General features: G+C 41.7%; 1 protein-coding gene across 7 annotated transcripts in view; it reads right to left on the bottom strand.

Annotated features, from left to right (window-relative positions):
• The window catches only part of CFAP61 (cilia and flagella associated protein 61), a 238,393-nt gene that overhangs the window by 151,853 nt on the left and 71,564 nt on the right, over nt 1-14,976 (bottom strand). For all 7 annotated transcript variants that reach the window (XM_070472210.1, XM_070472212.1, XM_020878437.2 and 4 more), the window contains exons 10-13: nt 10,180-10,251; nt 9,135-9,313; nt 7,434-7,473; nt 3,935-4,074 (exon numbers count right to left, since the gene is read on the bottom strand). In XM_070472210.1, the coding sequence (XP_070328311.1) occupies nt 3,935-4,074; nt 7,434-7,473; nt 9,135-9,313; nt 10,180-10,251 (431 nt within the window). The remainder of the gene's footprint in view (nt 1-3,934; nt 4,075-7,433; nt 7,474-9,134; nt 9,314-10,179; nt 10,252-14,976) is intronic.

The following is a 14,976-nucleotide window of genomic DNA, read 5'->3' as shown; positions in this document are numbered from 1 at the left end:
AAAGAACCCAGGTGCACATAATCTGCACCTTTATATGTAAGTGATTAGAACAAAGCAAACGTGAAGCTGACATTGCAAATGGTTACGAAGAAAAACTAGGGCCCTGCTGCCACCAGGATTAATTTCCAGATGCATGTTGAAAGTCTCATTGCTTTAAAAAATTAAACTTAATTTTTAATAAAAGAAATATGTGTTCATAGTAAGGAAAGGAAGTGTATAAGAAAGGAACATGACTATGAATTAAATAATTAAGCAAGTAAGAGCAAGGTCATGCCCACAGGCAGACCCAAGGCCCAATCCTGACCGTATGTCATCTGGCTGCTGTCATCAGTGTGTTTATTCATGAGTAGCATCGGAAGTCATGAGAAAATGTCACCAATATGCTCTGTGCAAGAATGCAGAGAGCGTAAAGAACATTCTAATGAAAGTTTTACTTGAGTCATAATAAAATTTAAAATCTCAGTGACACAAGACTAACTTCATTTTCTATTATGGACATAATGCATGCCTATAATTTAAAAAATTCACACAGAAACCAACAACCCACTCTTAAAAAGGGCAGAAGATATGAACAGACATCTCACCAAAGTTGATACACAGATTGCAGACAGCAAATGAAAAGATGCTCAACATAATAAATCAGTATGGAAATGCAAATTAAACCAAAATACAACAATACAGCCATTAGAATGGCAAAAATTCAGAACACTGACAAATGCCGGTGAGGATGTGAAGAAGCATTCATTGCAGGTAGGAATGCAAAATGGTGGAGGACTTTGGAAGACAAGGGGGTCGCTTCTTACAAAACTCAATATTCTTACCATATAATCTATGGTTGTGCTCCTTGGTACATACCCAAAAGAGTCAAAAATTTATGTCCACACAAAAACCTGCACACAAATGTTTGTAGTTGCCTTTGTAGTCTGCCTTATTCATAGTTGCCAAAACTTGGAGGCAACCAAGCGGTCTTTCAGTAGGTGAGAGGATAAACTGTGGTCCACCCAGGCAAAGGAATACCATTCAGGGCTAAAATGAATTGAGCTATCAAGCCATGAAAAGACACGGAGGAACTTGAAGATACTAATTACTAAATGAAAGAGGCTAATCTATTAAGGCCAGACACTGTATGATTCCAGCTATGACATTCTCTGTGTGTGTTAGTTGCTCAGTTTTGTCCAACTCTTTGTGACCCCACGAACTGTAGCCCACCAGGCTTCTCTGTCCATGAAATTCTCCAGGCAAGAATACTGGAGTGGATTGCCGTTCCCTTCTCCAGAGGATCTTCCCAACCCAGGGATCAAACCCTGGTCTCCTGCATTGCAGGCAGATTCTTTACCATTTGAGCTACAGGGAACAAAACTATGGAAATGGTGATAAGGCCAGTGGCTGACAGAGATGGTGGGGAAGGAGAGAGAGATGAACAGGTGGAGTACACAGGAGTTTTAGAAACTACTATATATGAAATTATAATGGAGGACATGTCATTACACATTTGACCTGACCCATCAGCAGTGGCCACGGGACTGGAAAAGGTCAGTTTTCATTCCAATCCCAAAGAATGTTCAAACTACTGCACAATTGCACTCATCTCACATGCTAGCAATGTAATGCTCAAAATTCTTCAAGCCAGGCTTCAACAGTATGTGAACTGTGAACTTCCAGATGTTCAAGCTGGATTTAGAAAAGGCAGAGGAACCAGAGATCAAATTTCCAACATCCACTGGATCAAAGAAAAAGCAAGAGAATTTCAGAAAAATATCTACTTCTGCTTCATTGACTATGCCAAAGCCTTTCGCTGTGTGGATCACAATAAACTGAAAAATTATTAAAAAGATGAAGAATACCAGACCACCGTACCTGTCTCCTGAGAAATCTGTATGAAGGTCAAGAAGCAACAGTTAGAACTGGACATGGAACAACGGATTGATTCCAAATTGGGAAAAGAGTATGTCAAGGCTGTATATTGTGACTCTGCTTATTTAACTTATGTGCAAAGTACATCATGTGAAATGCTGGGCCGGATGAAGCACAAGCTGGAATCAAGATTGCCAGGAAAAATATCAATAACCTTAGATATACAGATGATACCACCCTTATGGAAGAAATTAAAGAGGAACTGAAGAGCCTCCTGATGAAAGTTAAAGAGGAGACTGAAAAGCTGGCTTAAAACTCAACATTCAGAAAATGAAGGTCATGGCATCTGGTCCCATCACTTCATGGCAAATAGATGGGGAAACAATGGAAACAGTGAGACTTTATTCTCCTGGGCTCCAAAATCACTGCAGATGGTGACTGCAGCCATGAAATTAAAAGATGCTCGCTCCTTGGAAGAAAGTTATGACTAACCTAGACAGCATATTAAAAAGCAGAGACATTACTTTGCCAACAAAGGTCTGTCTAGTCAAAGCTATGGTTTTTCCAATAATTATGTATGGATATGAGAGTTGGACCATAAAGAAAGCTGAGTGCCAAAGAACTGATGCTTTTGAACTGTGGTGTTGGAGGAGACTCTTGAGAGTCCCTTGGACTGCACGGAGATCCAACCAGTCCAACCTAAAGGATATCAGTCCTGAATATTCATTGGAAGGGCTGATGCTAAAGCGGATACTAAAGCTGAAGCTCCAATAATCTGGCCACCTGATGCGAAGGACTTGGAAAATACTCTGTCAGGAAAGATTGAAGGCAGGAGAAGAAAGGAACGACAGAGGATGAGATGGTTGGATGGCATTACCAACTCGATGGACATGAGTTTGAGCAAGCTCCGGGAGTTGGTGATGGACAGAGAAGCCTGGCATGCTGCTGTCCATGAGGTCACAAAGAGTTAGACACAACAGAGTGACTGAACTGAATTGAATTGATAGAAGGTGCAACTGATGAGCAAGCCTTCATGTAAACTGTGGACTTTGGTTGATGATGGTGAGTCCCTATAGGTTCATCAATGGTACAAACGGTGCTGTGAGCCTAAAACTGCTCTAGAAAATAAAATTTATTAATGAAAAAAATCAAACAGAGCCCACAGATATAAAGCAAAGAATACATTGCCATGTACACCCCCAAGAACCCTGTCTTGCTTCCCAAAGGCGCATAAGGTTAATAAAGTCCTGTGGACTTTTCTAGAATGTCTCTTATGTATATAAGATTAAAAACAAATCTTGGTTTTTTTTCTTGCATGTTCTAAAAAGACCTTCCCCATCCTGAGACATGGTAAGGATCAGTCTGCACTCACACTGTTCGTGGGCTTCCTCTGACGGGCTTGATTCTTCCAGTGACACGTCTCCGTGGTCCCACAGACCCACGGCTGGTACCCCCGTCACAGCTGCAGGGTTACTTTTACTTGAGTGTTTATGAGCTTTGAGAGGACAGGGGACACATCAGTAGGTTGCTCATTGCTGTACTCTCACAATTTGGCCCGGAACCTAGCACTGTAGACACAGTTTCTAATTTGGACCTATTGCAATATTTACACTGAACTCTTCAAGCATGTGGGAATTAATTTTACTGGAGAATATGAAGAATATTTCTGTTCTTGTTTTACCCCATCATTTACAGAATCATTCTTTCTTTTCCCACCACTGGGACACAAATGCCATCATACACATTCATCTATATGTCTTTAAACACACACACATTCAATTTTTACTCTCTTGGGGTCTGTGTGGAACTCTTTCTTGTGTTACCTTGCCCTACCCATAGAAATGGTCAAATGACATTGTTTTGATTTTCTTGGAGTTGGATTATGCTTTAGTATCTGACTGGACTAGTAATTTGTCACTATGACTCTTTCCCTAGATTGGTAAAAATCACTTGATGAAGCCCTCCATCAAGACAACAGTTTTAAAGATAAGTTATTAAATGAAAATGGCAGGGAGTTCCTGCTTCATTCTCCTTTTGTAACTTCATAGACTGTCTTTTGCCCCACCGAGCATCCGCTTACTTGAGCAACCCCGCCCGATGGAAGATGTACAGGTCCTGGTCTAGGGTGCAGTTGTTGAAGGGAACCACCTTCACGAAGCTCTGGATGAGGACAAACTCAGGGGTGAGATGCGGCACAGAAATGATGCAGAAGTCCTTGTCCTGATGTGATTGGAAATCAGAAATCATTAATCACTAAACAAATTCCTGCTGTAAAATACTAAAGAAAAGAGGAATAAAATGTGTGAAGGAGATGGTATTCAAGTTCAACATTCCTATCATTTGGAAAATAATCAGAAAATTCAGGGAGATAAACAACTGTAAGAATATGGAGAAAATTTCTGGCGTTTGACTGAAACCTAAATAAAAGAATATTGTGAACAACGGAAGCCATTTGGTACAGCTGTTTTTTTCGAAGTAGCGTTTTAAACTTGCATTTGCAAATTCACTTGTATCCAGGAGTGAATAAAGCAGTGCACTGCCATGGCAAAGGCTTGGGTTTACCAAGTGATGCTGTGCCAGTTGTGGTCCCCGCCTCTATGAGGTGAGAGGGTGGTGCTTCAGACCTTTTCAGCTCAAAAGTCCTGTGATTACACAGGAATGGATGTCTAGTGTATTATATCAGGATGTGATCTTACTTGGGTGATGAAATCTAAGGGCAGGTTAACCTGGGCAGTGAGATCTGCATGTCCTGACCTGTGTCTGCACTATCCAATGTGCTGGCCAGGAGCTGCTTCTGGTCACCGAGCATTTGGAACCTGGCTAGTGTGATGGGGGAACCCAATTGTTACTTTTATTTCATTTTAACTAATCTAAACTTAAGTTTCAAAACTGATACTTGGGAACCCTCCTACATTGTTCGTGGGAATGTACACTGAGGCAGCCACTATGGAGAGCAGGATGAAGGTTCTTCAAAAAGTTAAAAATAGAACTACTGTAGACCCAGCAATCCCACTCCTGGAGAAAACTACACCTCAGAAAGGTACATGCACCCCAGTGTTCACAACAGCACTATTCACAATAGCCAGGACATGGAAGCAACCTAGATGTCCATCGACAGATGAATGGAAAAGATGTGTGCATATATTTATACACACACTCACACACACACACACACACACACACACACACACACGATGGAATATTACTCAGCCATAAAAAAGAATGAAATAATGCCATTTGCAGTTACATGGTTGAACCTAGATATTATCATTCTAAGTGAAGTAAGACAGAGAAAGGCAAATACCATATAATCACATACATGTGGAATCTAAAAAAATGATACAAATGAACTTATTTATAAGAAGAAACAGACTCACAGATATAGAAAACAAGCTTATGGTTGCAAAGGGGAGGGGGAGTGGGGGATGTATGGAGTAGGAGTTTGGGGTCAGTACACACAAACTATCACATATCAAATAGATAAGCAACAAGGTCCCTACAGGGAACTACATTCCATATCCTTCAATAAAGCATAATGGTAAAGAAAAAAATAATAAAATAAAAACTCAATTATTGGAAAAGTTGCATGTCTGTTTAGAACAACTGGGTATATGAATCTATTCATTCAACTATAAATCTTAGGAAACCTAAAAGCAGATCAAGGAGTTCTGATGACAAGTATAAATTTTAGGAATTCTAAAAGGGGGGAGGGAGGTTCATACATACAACCATTGCTGATTCATGTGGATGTATGGCAGAAACCAACACAATACAGTAAAGCAATTAGCCTCCAATTAAAAATAAATAAATTTAAATTTAAAAAAAGGAAAAAAAAACCAATAATGTATCTGCTGGAACATTTGGAACTTGGTGTCTACGGGACAGTGCTGCTGTGGACCGTCTCTGCTCCGCATGTCCCCCGAGACCCTCCGCCAGGCGCCTGCAGAGCAGCTTGCTCTTCCCAGAGCTAATCTGTCCCTGTGGGATCTCGCCTCCTGCTGAACCCTGTGAAGGCATTGCCTGAGCTAATCCAAGACCCTGGGGACACGCGTGCAACTCAAAGGAGTGAGTCACTCTCTGACCTTATCCTCCTTCTTTCTAGCAAAATAACAGCTCCTTCTTGAGTCAAGAAGGGAAGACTCACAAGGGAACTTGTGAGTCAAGTTGTCGAAATACTCGAGCTGAAAAGAAGAACTGAGTGCCATGTCTTCCTCATTAGGAGGAGACACTAATGAGTTGCCTCATCATGGATGGGAAGGATTAAGGATGAAGTAATGATGATATTTTGCTCCTGTCTCCCGTATCCTGAAATAATTAAAAAGTAAACATGTTGGACTTTCCTGGCTGTCCCAGTGGTCAAGATCCCACAGGCGTCCACTGTAGTGGGTGTGGGTTTGATCCCTGGCGAGGGAACTAAGATCCCACATGCACCTGGAGCAGCCAAAAAATAAATAAATAAAAAGTAAACATGTCTTTTATGGTTTTAAAGCCAGCGTTGCTTTTGTCACAATACTGAAGACCTGCCTTTGCATGGACTTTAAAACAGCAATGAAGTGAACTTGGTGAGTTCACTTTGGGGCATCTCTGAGGGAAGCCAGCTTTGTAAATCCTCCCTCAGGGTCACTAGAGTGGTTTCCGAGTTTCAAAATGCCTTAAAATTAATTAAAAAAAATTATGATGGAGAACATCAGTGCCAAGACTTCATGATCTTAACAAAATGAGAAGATACAATCTATGATCACATAGCTCTCACGCAACAGAATTAAAGCCTCTTTGGTTTTATAGCCTCAGTAAAAAGAGAATCAAGGAAAAATAAAACAATAGACATCTTGCCTATATTAGCTGACTGAAGAAGTGTGGTTGTTGACCTGACTTAACTGACAGGCAAGCCATGAAAAAAAGCCATAAAAATTCAATGGAGGAACCTAAATTGTCTTCCTTCCCTACTTTCTTCCCTCCAACAAGAGGCTGGTCAGAATTTCTACCCCTTGACAACGGTGAAACTAAAATGGAAGTGGCAGCCCAGACACCCTCAGACAGAGAATCTTGTTTGCACTTGGGTGTCTGCTTGGGGCCATCCACCAACCAACAGTAGAGGGTCAAGCGGCTCCCACGTGTCAGGCGATGCCAACCAGAAGATCAACCTCAAGTTCCCACCTTCTTACCCTCAGAAACGCAGTATACTGGTGTCAGAATTCTCTGAGCCAACACAAACTATAAAGAAATACAAAAGACTAACTTCACTGTAACTCCTGACATTTTCAGATGCTCCCAGCATTCTGCCCATGATTTGATTCTATTGATAATAAAACACCAGTGAAATACTCTCTAAAAGAAGTTATGCATTGAAAGAATACTAAAACAGCATGACTGAAAAATGATTGAGAATGACAATATTTCCTGCTTTGAAGAGTCCATGATGTATTATTCAACTTTTTTTTTTTTTCAGAACAGAGAAGTGGTCCCACCTCAATATTCATATCAGATATGTTTGGATAATGAGTATGGTATCTTACTTCTCTGTAACTTTTCTAGCTTATAAAACCAACTATATTACTCAAAATTCAACATGTACTTACATGGAAAAGATGGAAAACAAAATTCATAAAGTCCAGTGACCTGTAAACAGACAATAAGAACTGTCACTGACCTCCAAGCAAATGCAGCACCCGTGTACCTTCCAAGAGATGTATGGCTCTCACCCCCTCAGGCAAGGATTAGCCAATCACTATTCAGAATGTGTGTCGAGCTGAACAGTAATCAACTGCAGAAGTCAGAAGCTTCAGATGTCAGTAATAAAGCATTTGCCTATATTCAAGATACTATTATGGCAATTAATAGTCTCTACACATTCAAAAAGCAAGACAGTCCTTTTGTGAACAGGATCCCTCCCTTCCTTTCTGGAGGAGCTGTGGGGAGACGTGGGCATATTCTAAGCTACTCTGATCTTTTTCTCTTTTATATGCAAAAGATTTTCTGACCAGCGGCAGATGCCTATTTGCAGGCGAACCATAATGGGTCATCGAATTTCTGTTTGAAAATTCAAAAAGCACATTTCTTATCTTATCATGAGCAAGGGGAAATAAATATACGCAACAGATCTAGTAGGGTTTTTTACAGGCTTTTTAGATGTCTGTAATATAGTTAGAATAAAAAGGTTTCCCTTTTTAATCTTTCAGTTGAATTGCAATTTCAAGGAAATTGAAAACTCTAGAGGAAAAAATGTCCAAACTAAAGCATGGTTCTAAGCAAGGCTGGGAGAATGGGATGTAATTAAACACACCCTCTAAGAAGGGAGTAGCTAGTGGCACTCTTGGTCATCTCAAAGATACTCCAAAACCTTCCAGTCTATGAAAATGTGCCAATCCTTCCTTCTTCAACACTGTTCTGTGAACAGAATGTTGAGTGGGTGGGCACCCCAAAGGGGATATGGACTCTCAGGTATGTAAGGCAGGGGCCCACATCCAGACTTCAGGAGGCAACAAGCCCTGGACACGGGAGTGTCTGCCCAGCACCAGGCCTCCTCCTTCCAGCAGCCAGTCTGGGTTGTTGTTTGGTGTCCCATTAACCCCATCACAGATTGAGACTCCAGCCCCCAGTCAGTGGGGAGCATGAGGAAACTGACAGAGCTGTCCTCACGTACCGGCCCCAGCCATCAGCTTAGGAAAGAGCACACAGTCCAACCAGGCCCAATGGAACTTCGAGAGCTGGGCCTAAACCACACTGTCCTCCTCACTGGCTCTAGTGCAATGCTGAGGCCACTTCTTGTGGCCCCAGGTGGGGACACTCCTCTGAAGATGGGACCGGCAGAGCCAAAGGGTAGAGAGAAGCTTGGTCTGTGATTGGGTTGTCCAAATCCCAGGTCAAGCCACACCGAAAATCAGTCCTTCCAGTGGATTATGCTTTCTTCTATGCAGCAGTTTTTGTTCATGTTTCCAAAGCCAGTTTCAGTTGGATTTTCTGTCACTTGCAACTAAAAGATTCTAGACAATCTAAACCCAAAGTCTCCCCAGAATGCTAACTCTAGAGAATGAGGAGCAGCATGTGGCTTGGGAAGGTATGATCTCGCAGACCCTGGGCAGCCTGGAATTTTATGGGCTGGAGTCTGAAAATGGGGCCGAGGAATCTGTAGTTAAAAAAAAAAAAAAAAAAAAAACTCCCCAGAAATGAGGATGGAAAGCCAGGCTTGGAAACCCCTGACTCTGTGAGATGAAAGTATGGGGCCAGCAAGGCCAGGAGAAGCTCTTCCCACGGCAGACAAGTTGGGGACCAAGACTTGCCTTGCTTCGTACTTCTTGTCGATGAAAAACAGCTGGATGCAGAAGGCAGTGGAGGCGCCCCTGTAGACGGGGCGGAAACTGCTGGTGTCCTCAGGCAGAGACAGGGACAATGAACTCCTATGGCTGGTGTAGTAACCCATGTAAACCATACTGCTCACTTGACTGAGTTTTTCTGAGTCCTGCAACAAGGAGAGAGGACAAACCCAACTGGGAAACCCATTCAATCTCTGCAACTTAATGGACTAGTGGTTGCCTCATCTCTACATGACACTGTTCCTGGGATAGACGTGATTGCCTCACCTGAGACAAACCATCCTGAGCCAGGCATGGCTTTAAGGAGATGTTCTTAGTGAGATCTCTAAACTCTTAAGGATGGGAACCAGTTTTCCTGGGAAGGTCAGAAAATGAATGGTCTCAGTTGGCCTTTGATACAGGCTCCATGTTTTAACTGCATCATTGAGGAAACATTGAAAGTGAAAGTGTCAGTCACTAAGTCATGTCTAACTCTTCATGACTCCATGGACTGTAGTCCACCAGGATCCATGGAATTCTTCAGGAATTCTCCATTCCCTTCTCCAGGGGATCTTCCCAACCCAGGGACCGAACCTGGGTCTCCTGCATGGCAGGGAGATTCTTTTAACATCTGAGCCACCAGGGAAGCCCCTTGTGTGAATAGTATAATAAAAATTAAAATCAGTATTAGCACTAAAAACTTATAAAGAAAATCAGGAGCCTCCTCTCTAGAAAATGGGAAGAGGAGAAAGATTCTATCTACTGAAATGGTTACAAATTATCAAAGTAGAAAGTGTAACTTTTAGGACAGAGCTGGGTGAGGGGGACAGAATAAAAGGCCTAATCTCAGTGGAATAATGGTCATCAAGGGTGACCTGCGGAGCAGGTCCTAAGGAAGGAGGTAGCTCTGAACTGGGAGAGGGAGGCAGGAGGCCTGGGGAGGACAGGGCATAGGGGTGCAGATTGAGAAGAGTGAGCTGCATGGGGGTGGGGAGGGGAGCACCAACCACTCCAGTGCCCTCGAAAGCCTTACCTCCACTTCACTAGTGTTCTCACTTACGACTGGTGACAAAGCCTCCTCCACTGTGGCTTCTGCACCTTTTCTCTACAAATGACAAAGGCAAGACGTGAGAATTAATCAATACCTGCAGTGGTTCAGAGCTTGAGTTCTGGTCAAATTCTGGCCTCATTGCTTACCAGCCACATGACTTTCACAAAGTGAGCGAGTTTCCTCTTTCATACAAAGTGGCTAGGAGCACCACCTGCCTCGTCTAATTGTCTGAGGATACAGTCAGGACACGTGGGTAGAGAGATGCTCAGTTACCTCCCAACTCTGCAGATGCTATTAACACTGATCCTTCCTTTACTCTCATTTCTCTATGTAATTTGAAAGCTGCACTAGGGTTTTTAACTGCTCTGGATGCTCAGTCACTTCAGTCGTGTCCGACTTTGCAACACTATGGACTGTAGCCTGTCAGGCTCCTCTGTCCATGGGATGTTTCAGGCAAGAATACTGGAATGGGTTGCCATTTCCTCCTCCAGGGGATTTTCCCAAAGCAGGGGTTGAATCCATGTTTCCTGTGTATCCTGCATTGTAGGCAGACTTCTTTACCCACTGAGCCATTCAGCTCAGTTCAGTTCAGTCACTCAGTCGTGTCCAACTCTTTTCGAGACCCCATAAACCACAGCACGCCAGGCCTCTTTGTCCATCACCAGCTCCTATGTCCATTGAGTTGGTGATGCCATCCAACCATCTCATCCTCTATTGTACCCTTTTCCTCCTGCCCTCAATATTTCCCAGCATCAGGATCTTTTCAAATGAGTCAGCTCTTCACATCAGGTGGCCAAAGTATTGGAGTTTCAGCTTCAACATCAGTCCTTCCAATGAATACCCAGGACTGATCTCCTTTAGGATGGACTGGTTGGATCTCCTTGCAGTCCAAGGGACTCTCAAGAGTCTTCTCCAACACCACAGTTCAAAAGCATCAATTCTTTGGCAATCAGCCTTCTTTATGGTCCAACTCTCACATCCATACATGACTACTGGAAAAACCATAGCTTTGACTAGATGGACCTTTATTGGCAAAGTAATGTGTCTGCTTTTTAATAAGCTGTCTAGGTTTGCCATAGCTTTTTTTCCAAGGAAAAAGTATCTTTCAATTTCATGGCTACAGTCATCCTCTGCAGTGATTTTGGAGCCCCCAAAAATAAAGTCTGTCACTGTTTCCACTGTTTCCCCATCTCTTTGCCATGAAGTATTGCTGAAGCCTGGCCTGGAGAATTTTAAGCATTACTTTACTAGCGTGTGAGATGAGTGAAATTGTGCGGTAGTTTGAGCATTCTTTGGCATTGCCTTTCTTTGGGATTGGAATGAAAACTGACCTTTTCCAATCCTGTGACCACTGCTGAGTTTTCCAAATTTGCTGGCATATTGAGTGCAGCACTTTCACAGCATCATCTTTCAGGATTTGAAATAGCTCAACTGGAATTCCATCACCTCTGTTAGCTTTGTTCGTAGTGATGCTTCCTAAGGCCCACATGACTACATTCCAGGATGTCTGGCTCTAGGTAAGTGATCACGCCATCACGATTATCTGGGTCATGAAGATCTTTTTTTGTACAGTTTTTCTCTGTATTCTTACCACCTCTTCTTAATATCTTCTGCTTCTGTTAGGTCCCTACCATTTCTATCCTTTATTGAGCCCATCTTTGCATGAAATGTTCCCTTGGTATCTCTAATTTTCTTGAAGAGATCGAGTATTTCCCATTCTATTGTTTTCCTCTATTTCTTTGCATTGATCACTAAGGAAGGCTTTCTTATCTCTCCTTGCTATTCTTTGGAACTCTGCATTCAAATGGGTATATCTTTCCTTTTCTCCTTTGCTTTTCGCTTCCTTTCTTTTCACAGCTATTTGTAAGGCCTCCTCAGACAGCCATTTTGCTTTTTTGCATTTCTTTATCTTGGGGATGGTCTTGACTCCTATCTCCTGTACAATGTCATGAACCTCCATCCATAGTTCATCAGGCACTCTGTCTATCAGATCTAGTCTCTTAAATCTATTTCTCACTTCCACTGAGCCACTGGGGAAGCCTATATAGGTGTCCATAAAAATATTGTCACAATAAAAAGTGATGTGTTTCTACATGTCTCTCCCTCCAACCTGGGGCCACTCTGCCAACCATAGGAAAACAATGATCTGCTTCATCGTTGTAGATTGTATGCTGAGTCTACTTCTGGATTATCTATTCTGTTTGATTCATCTATTATTAACCTTGACATCATTACCACACTAACTCAGTTACAAGAACCTTATAATAGATCTTGAAATCAGCAGCATTAGTCCTACAGCTTGTTCCCTTTCCATAGTTGCTTTGGCTGTGCTAGGTCCTTCTCAATTTTATCTGAATTTTGAAATTAGTTTTCATTTCTCTCGGGCTCCAAAATCACTGAGGGCAGAGACTGCAATCATGAAATTAAAAGATGCTTGCTCCTTTGAAAGAAAGCTATGACAAACCTACATAGCATATTAGAAAGCAGAGATATCACTTTGCCAACAAAGATCCATACAGTCAAAGCTATGGTTTTTCCAGTAGTCATGTATGGATGTAGAGTTGGACCATAAAGAAGGCTGAGTGCTGAAGAACTGATGCTTTTGAATTGGGCTGAAGAAGACTCTTGAGAGTCCCTTGGACTGCAAGGAGATCAAACTAGTCAATCCTAAAGGAAATCAACACTGAATATTCACTATAAGGACTGATGCTGAAGCACCAATACTTTGGCCACCTCATGCAAACTGCCAACTCATTGGAAAAGACCCTGAGGCTGGGAAAGATTTGAGGGCAAGAGGAGAAGGGGACAACAGAGGATGAGATGGTTGGGTGGCATCACTGACTCAATGGACATGAATTTGAACAAACTCCAGGAGATAGTGAAGGACAGGGAAGCCTGGTATGCTACAGTCCATGGGGTCACAAAGAGTCAAACACAACTTAGTGACTGAACAACAACAACAACAACAAAAATTAGTTTTGGCTGAGATTTCATTGATCAACTGACATCTTGAAAATACCAAGTCCTCCAAGTGCTCGGGCCTGGTGCACTGGGAAAAGCCAAAGGGATCGGGTCGAGAGGGAGGTGGGAGGGGGGATCGGGATGGGGAATACATGTAAATTCATGGCTGATTCATGTCAATGTATGACAAAAACCACTACAATACTGTAAAATAATTAGCCTCCAACTAATAAAAATAAATGAAAAAAAAAAAAGAAAATACCAAGTCCTCAAAATTATGTATAGGAGATATTTCTCCACCTATTTAGGTCTTATTTCATTTCTCTCAGAAATGTTTTGCAGTTTTTAGTATACAGGTTTTGAAAATCTTTTGTCAGATTTACGTATTTTGTGTATTTGTTCTACTGTAAATGGTAGTGCAGTGGTAATGAATCTGCCTGCTGATGCAGGAGACCCAAGAGACACAGGTTCAATCCCTTGATCAGGAAGATCTCCTGGAGAAGGAAATAGTAACCCACTCCAGTATTCTTACCTAGAAAATTCCATGGACAGAGGAGCTTGGCGGGTTACAGTCCATGGGGCTGCAAAGAGTCAGATGTGACTGAGCACACTATATTGTAAATAGTATTTATTTAAATTTCTCATTGTTCATTACTCTTATGCATAGATAAAATTGAACTTTGCCTATTAATTTTATATATATTTAGCAGTTTATTAAATTACTTAATAGTTCTAGTAGCTGTTTTATAGATTCTAGATGACTATGCTGCTGCTGCTGCTAAGTCGCTTCAGTCATGTCCGACTCTGTGTGATCCCATAGACGGCAGCCCACCAGGCTCCCCTGTCCCTGGGATTCTCCAGGCAAGAACAATGGAGTGGGTTGCCATTTCCTTCTCCAATGCATGAAAGTGAAAAGTGAAAGTGAAGTCGCTCAGTCATGTAAGACTCTTTGCGACCCTATGGACTGCAGCCTACCTGGCTCCTCCATCCATGGGATTTTCCAGGCAAGAGTACTGGAGTGGGTTGCCACTGCCTTCTCTGCTAGATAACTATGTTATCTGCAAATTGAAGACAGTTTTCATCCTTCCTTTCCAATCTATATGCTTCTTAAAGTATTTTCTTGTCTTTTTTCACCAGCTTGAACCTCCAGAATAATTATGAAGAGAAGTGGTGAGAACAGACATTCTTGTTTCTGACCTTGGTGGAAAAGCATTCAGTCTTTTACCATTAAGGATGATGCTAGCCACATGTTTTTCAAAAATAACCTCTATCAAATTGAAGAACTTCTATTCCTAGTTTTTTGAGAGTTCTATGAGGAATGAATGTGAATTGTCAAATACCTTTCCCATATTTAAGAGATAATCATACAGGTAATCTTTTTAATGTTAATATGGTGAATTACTTTCATTGATCTTCTTATAATTGTATTTCTAACCTTGTAACCCAGAATAAACCCTACTTGGTCATGATGTATTGTCCTTTTAATACACAGATTCAATACATGATTTTTATTTGAATTTTTCCATCAACGTTCATGAGAGCTATTGATCTGAAGTTTTATTTTCCTGTAATGTTGTCTGTTGAGAAAGATCATACTTTAGATGACTTGAATCCTTTAAATATCTTGAGACTTATTTTCTAGCTTGGAATATGATCTAACTTGGTAAATACTCCATATGGATGTGGGAAGATGTATCTACTGGGTCGTGTGCTCTATTAAGTGCAAATTGGGTCAAACTGGGTAGAGTGTTCTATTAAGTGCAAATTAGGTCTAATTGTCAATAGTGTTCTTAAAATCTTCCACACTCCTATTAATTT

The sequence above is a fragment of the Odocoileus virginianus genome, chromosome 9 (assembly GCF_023699985.2).
Source record: "Odocoileus virginianus isolate 20LAN1187 ecotype Illinois chromosome 9, Ovbor_1.2, whole genome shotgun sequence".
In the NCBI taxonomy this organism is placed as follows: domain Eukaryota; kingdom Metazoa; phylum Chordata; class Mammalia; order Artiodactyla; family Cervidae; genus Odocoileus; species Odocoileus virginianus.
This window is presented reverse-complemented; position numbering and strand designations above follow the sequence as displayed.